Source organism: Mycetomoellerius zeteki, unplaced genomic scaffold (genome assembly GCF_001594055.1).
Source record: "Mycetomoellerius zeteki isolate Tzet28-1 unplaced genomic scaffold, Tzet1.0 scaffold135, whole genome shotgun sequence".
Taxonomy (NCBI): domain Eukaryota; kingdom Metazoa; phylum Arthropoda; class Insecta; order Hymenoptera; family Formicidae; genus Mycetomoellerius; species Mycetomoellerius zeteki.
In genome coordinates, this window is record NW_017256287.1 from 3,548,414 (window position 1) to 3,556,150 (window position 7,737).

Here is a 7,737-nt window from a genome sequence, read left to right on the forward strand (position 1 = left end):
CATAGGGAACCTCTTGTTACTTTGCGATCTATATTTTTCTTTCGTATAATTTACATAGTATAATCAATTCGTAACGTTGATCACACGTACCTGCAAAGTGCTGTGTACAATAAACTTTTTCGTTTTTTTTTTTTTGAGAATTTAGTGTGAACACGAAATTAATAATTGATATGAAATTGAGTTGCATCGTGAGTCGTGAAATACAATTTAGTCGAGATATTTTTAGAAGCGGCGCCGTCGATATTTATTTATAAAAACTGGTCGGCAGTCTTGTTTGTGGGAGCCTACTAATATTTGCATGTGCACGTGCTCCTTGGATTCTCGAGGGATTGGCCAAGGATCGCAAAGTGGATTCCACTTGCTTTAGGAGCACACTTGTCCCTTTTATATCTCTCGAGAAACTTTATCTCGTCGTTCGCTTGCCTAGGAAACTCGAGAGTGACGCTTAACGCTGTTGTATGATTTCATCAATTAGTTGTTCGAATTTAGGGTTTAAAGATCATTACAAAATGAGTAATTATATTAACAACTGTTAATTTTGAGACAATTATGTATTTTATATTTATTTCAAAAATACATGAACAAAGTATTCATTATAATTTATAGTTGGGGTTTGTAAATGTCATCACAAAATGAGTAATTATATTAACAACTGTTAATTTTGAAACAATTATGCATTGTATTTATTCCAAGAACTCATAAAGTATTCATTACAGTTTATAGTTAATAAAATGAAATACACACAATAAATGAAATACATATGCTGAATATAAATTGAACTTTGAGTTTATTTTGCATTTTTAAAGTTAAATTTACTATTGTACATATATTCTCACATTTATGTGTGACATTTCTCTTTATCTTGAGATTTTCATAAATTTATTGTATTTTTCTTGTAGTCACGAAACATTCTTGAATTCAAAAATAAGAGGTGGGTACTGTCTCTACAATACTACAACAGATTTATTCGTTTTGGTTAAATATATTGTTCGAGATTGAAAAATACTCGGCGAGGAATTTATGGAAATATCAATGCGCAGAATTTCTGTCAGCGCGCTTACCGCGTCGCGTTTGTATGCCGCTGGTGGATACGCTTGAACGGATTGGAAACAAGAGCAAGAGCGACTTCCTGCCTGTAAATATCAGATTGATAAATCTACATGGAAGTGCGGATGACTGTGCATACAAATCGTCAGCTATTGGTCTTGCGGCAAAACGTTGGTACGCTCAAAACGAGATAACGCGCAGGAACATAAGTACGGCTTCGAAAAATCGAATGTTGTTTCATGGTAATTTAATTAGATTTGCATCTCGTCATTTTACGAGAAACTTACACGATTAATCATAATACTTATGCGCACGTATACATATACAGGGTGATCCGAAATTCTAGGAATCGGAGTACGGGACATGATACTTTATGCTAAAACAAACAATTTTTTCCTTTAGCAAAATTGCATCGGATAAATAATTTTTGCACTTATTTGTTGATTTCAATCTGCTCTCCTGTAAAAACTACTTATCGGACGCAATTTTGCTAAAGGAAAAAGTTGTTTTTTATGCTAAAACGAACTTTTTCCTGCAGTAAAATTACATTCGATAAATAATTTTTGCGTTTACTCGTATAACTTCAACGTGCTCTCCTACAAAAACTACTTGTCGGACGCAATTTTGCTAAAGGAAAAAGTTGTTTGTTTTAGCATAAAGTATCATGTCCTGTATTCCGATTCCTCGAATTCGGATACAATGAGAGAGAAATTGTTCAAGGTACTTGATCAGTTAGAAATTATCGAAAAAATCTGATGAGAAAAATGAGATACACTGCAACAAAGATAACGATAAATTATCGACGTAAGGAATTCTTTTCGCTGTCTCTTTTCCCATGCACTGATATGGATGCAACGAATTTCTTAGTACGTAGCTTCGCACATCTGTCGTTCGTAGGGTCGTATCGGTGCCTCTAATCTGTTCATTAGTCCTAATATACCGAGCAGCTACACGTACCCTCCATCAGATATTACTCACCGTGTCACTCAGCTTCGGTTTTACGACCTCGAAAATGAACCTAACCGCTCGTTCTAAAATAATCGGTGACTACATCTATTTTACCTTTTTAACCGTAGTAAAAAAAAAACTGATGTTTTAGTTGCGATAAATGTCTGATACTTAAATAAATTTTTAGTTTATCCGTTATGTATCTGATGTACGATTATTTCGAATAGAAGATTAAAAGTCGAATAGTTATTTTGATTTAAACTTCTTTCGCTTTTCTCTCTCTCTCTCTCTCTCTCTCTTGGTTAATTATATATTGAATATAGTGATTATGGGTTGTCTTGTACGTGCTTAAGAATTAATTTACTTCCGCCGATTAATTGTATCATGTCGATGGTAAAGAAAGTAATATGTCTGACGCGAAAAACTCAGTTACCGGAAACAATCGAGAAGTTCAGCAGAGATAGATAGTAATTAAGCGGAAAGCATGATTCCGAATAATTCCTATCCGCTCGATGACGATAACAGGTCGAGGGAGGCCAATTCAGTCGCGGGCATATCTACGGGTCCGCTGCCAATCGTCCGTACATAATTGGATATAGAATCGTGCGGCCTTTACTCGCATACGCTATTCCCTCCGCGACGTGCCCTCGTCCTGGGTTAGGAATGTAATTAGTCAGACGGGCACCGGCACAATCTTGGCCGCCGATCGGTAAGTCCCTTCGTTACTGGTGATGCCTGTGCGATGCTCCCGAGAATCCTCGAGATTGCCCCGCGTATGAGATCGAGCGATTACCAGTCGTAAATACGCGCGTGATAATTAAAATTACTTACTGATTGCGTCGTCGAATTGCGCTTATGCGAGATGTTTCAGCCTAGCAGGTGCCGATCGTCGGAAAGTGAACGCCGCCGCTGCTTCTTATCACCTCGTATTTTGTCGCCAGTGAAAATTTCTCACTGTAGTAAAATATCACACGGTATGTGTGACCATTATTTTTATAGCAAGGGGATCTAAAGTGCTGTCGTTACGACGGAGTTACTTTGTAGGCATTGAGGGAAAAATTGAGAATAACATAGTATTTATCTGTGTTTTACATCAGAATTTTCTACGCTCACTAAAATCAAAGATTAAGGTAAAATGCAATTTTTTTTAATTGCTCCGAAGAGAAACTTCTTTTTCTGTTCCTCTGAAACTTATGAAAACGTTACATTTAATAATTACGCATAGCTATAAATTATTTATTTCTTGAAGATATATTATTTGAGAAAAGTTGCAAGCTCTGATATGTAATAGTTGAATGAAAAGAAAAGTTTGAGAAATGGGCTTGCTCGAAAGGATCAGCCTATATAGAAGGGGACGTGCGATGGTACACAGCGGGGGATACAGACAGGATTACGTTAAACATCGTTTCGTGAGGAATCGTCGATAAGTACCGATTCTGCTGTCGTCCCCCGTACTTCGCGCACGTTCCCTTGTAACAATAAGAACGGGTTCGCGAGCGATCTCAGAATTCTCGCGTCCCGGGTCGCGCCGGTGGCTTCTCTCGTGACTCTGCACGCTCGCAACACGATGTTGTATTATTCAAATGGACTCGAAAGAGAGAAATAAAGAATAAGCTTCCTTCTTGTAAAAGCGTTCCGATACTATCTCGGGCTACCACTATCGCGCGTGTATATCTAATGTGTCAGTGAGGTCCCGTCTGTTCCTCTTCTTTTTAGTATCTGTCGCTCGATACCTTCATAAAACGAATGATATCGCGTATAGGAAAGAGAAAGAAAAGAAGAGGAGAACAGAGAAGACAGTTTTAAACACGAGGCAATTTTAGGTAACACTTTTCGAATAAAGTAACTTCTGTTATTGGCATAAAATCGGTGAGTAAAAGCCATTAGAGGTGAGGATTTTATGATATTTGTTGACAGTAAATATCTTGTCCGAAAGAGAAAAAAGGTTTTTATTTAAATTAATTCGAAAAATATTGAAGAAGTTGTCTCATATCAGAAACTACATACTATTTTCTCTCCTTACAGTATGCTTGAAATTAATTATAATTTTCAAACTATTAACGAGATTAAAAATTCTATATTCCGTATAAAATATTGATATTGTAGAAGAGGTTATTCGATGAATTTCTGTTATTGAAATGAGATCAGTGTGATCCTAGGACGCATTCAGAGAACATTACTAATCGGAATCATGGCAGGGAACAATATCGGGGTGAACGAGCCACGCAAATCGTAGTGATGTGCAAATCGTAGCGATGCGCAAATCGCAGTGAGGCGCGGCAAGGCGCGATATTATCGTAGCAATTTCTGCCATGTCATTCGGTCCAGTAGGCCTTTACTAGCCATCTTATTACTTGCACAGCGGAGCGAAATTATAGATTCTCCAAAGTGCAAGAGGGCGATTATACCATTATATGTGCGCGCGTTCTCGTCTCGGGTGTAGGTATGCAGTACATACATGGATAACGGTAACGCCGATCGTCAGCTGACCTTAGGGATATACGTACGCGAGGTATACGTACGTGCGATATGTCCATGGTGGCCGTTTTGCTGCCATCCGTGCTCCACCACGCCCAGTCAGAGGAAAGGAGCACGCCAGCATCATGTTCCGTGCCAAGATAGCATCGATGTAGATTATCTCAAATAGTCGCGGACGCAAACCTTTTCCGGCTCAAAATATAGCATACGGTATTTTGGATCTACAAAAAATAAGATGACTAGAATCTAGCCGAAACATACGTTACATGAAATATATTCGTAACATGTTGAATATAATTATTAGACGTTGGAAGATCTGTTAATTATTTAAGCGCGCAACACTTACAGCGCCGTTTCCTAATTACTCATTTTAACTTTTCATTAAATCACTATTAAAAATAAGATTAATCGGACGAGTTGTATAAAAATATTTAATTATTCTAGACATTTCTGCAAAATAAATGAGTCAATAGCAAATGATGGATCTTTTAAATTGATTTGACTTTTTCACAAGAAATCCGCCAAATCTAAACATTTATATGAAATCCATATCATTGATTGTTGTTTTAATGTTCCTTTACATTTATTAAATTATTGAATCTTTTATATAATAACTTCCATTTATTGCTCGATTATATACCGTTCCTTACTTATTGCTGTGCACAAAACGAGCTGAATTTATTGTATTTACGAAAATTAAGCATATCCTGATCAGTCGCAAGCAAAACTGTGCGCGTAGATCGTTAGAGCTGTCGATAACCACACTATTGATCTCTTATTTTTTGTGTTTAATTAAATAAGTTTAGCGTATAATTTTGCATCATCGCGAGATCTACTTTGATAACATTCTCCGTAATTAAATTGTTCTTTTATGCAGAGTAAGCTAACATAAGTGCCGACGATTCTCGCAGAAGACGAGCAAAAACTTGTGATAGTTTTATCGGTAACGCGTTGCATATGCACGCGTGCGGCCGTTGGCTCGTGTACCACGCCTTCGTCAAGGAAAGGCGCACTGCATGATTCTACGGTTCTATACCGGTATTGAGATAGTATCGGTCAGCATGGATTGCGCTTAGGCCGCCTAGGAGTCCGGCTTTAATAGCCTGCAGCCACAGAAATCGTTCGTATCTCAACTCGTTGTGTTTTCGCATTCGCGCACGCGTATATATACGTACGTATGTGTGTGTGTGTGTGTGTGTGTGTGTGTGTGTATGGATGTTGTACGTCTATCGTATACAAGAGAACGTTTCCTGGAGCAAAGTTTCCAGGTCAAAGAAAAAGACCAACCGGCAGCAGATACCTTTCTTGACGCCGTGCAGGTTTTTTAATTCATCATTCACGTTACTGTGTCCAATAAACGAACCTTCGTATCGTCATTAATTTCTTCGAATAATAATTGCTAATTAGATTATATACGATGGTCGTTTGAGTTCGACTGATGGAGTCAGGGATAGTTTAAATTCATGTTTTTTTTTTCGAAGCGACAGTCGGAAGCCATAATCGAGTTCCATGGCGGGACGTAAATTGTTGAAATATCATGACTCCGTAATTGTGATTTGTTGCTCCGAAGTATAGCGTGACATCCGACGATACGTCAAGATGTAATCTATCCCGGTCCCTAATTCTCATCAAGCGAGTCATTCTTTAATCGGTTAATAACAGCCGTCGAACGCGGATGATGTACGCCGACGATCGATCATTTGGGTCTGATCTCGGATCGATGTATCATATAATTACCACGACAGCTCCCGCGATTTCTAGCCAACCTATCCGTTAAACCTCCCACTAAATCGTTTTCTTTTCTATATATTTCAGCAAAAGGTGAAATTTTGGTTCGCCACGGGCGGCGCCGGATTCTGTATCAGTCGAGCATTGGCATTGAAGATGACGCCGGTGGCTGGGTGAGTTTCTTTCTTTCTTTTCCGTTTTATTTCTGATGTTTACATCCCGCATGAAAAGCGAACTGCTTTACTGTTTATTCCGTTGTACTAAAAAAATGAAATCAAGATGATATCAACGCTACTGCTTTAAAATTTAATTGAAATTTTATTATAGTAACAAAAGTTTTGTTTTTATTGTAATTGTTTGTAACTTTAATTATCCGATTTATCTATTGGATGTTCGATATTATTTTATAATCACTACGTGAGATGACTGATCACAGTTTCAAATTTATAATCTCTCTCTCTCTCTCTCTCTCTCTCTCTCTCTTTCTCAAATCTCTTTGCGGCAGGTGGTTTTTATCACTAAGTAGAAATCTCCATAGAATGTGATTAGTCACGCATGACACATGTGACACGTGTTACCGCCGCACATCGTGGTAGTTCTTTCAGGATTTAATGTAACGTGAAAATGCATATTAACGATCACTTTCCTCCCGAATACAGTCTCATCTCTTTTTCTATATAGCTATCCATTTATCCGTTTCTACCTGCGGAGGATTAAATAACGCCGGCGGCTTTGCCTAGTCACGCTTACTTCAATCGATCAGTCAATCGGTGCTATCTATTACGAACGCTGATACAAATATTATAGTTGATAATTGCAAATAGAAGTTTCTTTCTCTCATAAATGTCGTTACGCCTTGCAGAAAACTGCGCGTTAACTATTAAAGCGCAATGATACAAATTAAAAATCGTCGATCGTTATCGTAAACAATTGTAACGACGAACAATTATGTCTATATCGACGTTGTTCTCAATAAATGTACCTTGATAGGCACCTCGACACCTCGACAGGCAAGGTTATTAGCACGTATGACGTTTATATGCTTTATGCGTGATCATTATGATGATCGTCGATGGGAGATCGAAAGCGTTTATGTTGCGTACTCGTAAATCGCCGTTTATGGCACACAGTGACCAATTGTTTATTCTCGGACCTTGATAGCGTCACGAGCGAACCTGTTTGTTGCTATATTAACTACTATAAAAATAGAGGACCATATGATACGATCCAGTTTTACACGGTAACTGCATTTTACGCTCATCGTCGTAAATCCGAAGCTTAAATGTCGCGGCCTTCCATAAAATCTCTTCATTTGATCAGCGATTTGATCGGTTTATTCAGAACTCACACGGTTCTCTGCCTTTTCTTCCTCGTCCTTCTGTTCATCTTCGTCCTCAGCCTCCTTATACGGATTCGGTGGCAGAACGAACGCGAGGATGAACGCGAATGCGTCTGGCAAAAAAGCCAGCCTGGGAGGGCTTGCGAATTAGTTGTACCACCTTTTTCTCGTTTTTTTCCCCCTCACTCTAACTTCGT

The 7,737-nt window shown here is 38.3% G+C and overlaps 1 protein-coding gene across 1 annotated transcript in view; it reads left to right on the plus strand.

Moving 5' to 3' along the window:
• Positions 1-7,737, plus strand: part of fng (Fringe glycosyltransferase) — a 104,141-nt gene that overhangs the window by 71,821 nt on the left and 24,583 nt on the right. Inside the window, exon 6 of the mRNA XM_018461937.1 lies at positions 6,289-6,374. Within this exon, the coding sequence (XP_018317439.1) occupies positions 6,289-6,374 (86 nt within the window). The remainder of the gene's footprint in view (positions 1-6,288; positions 6,375-7,737) is intronic.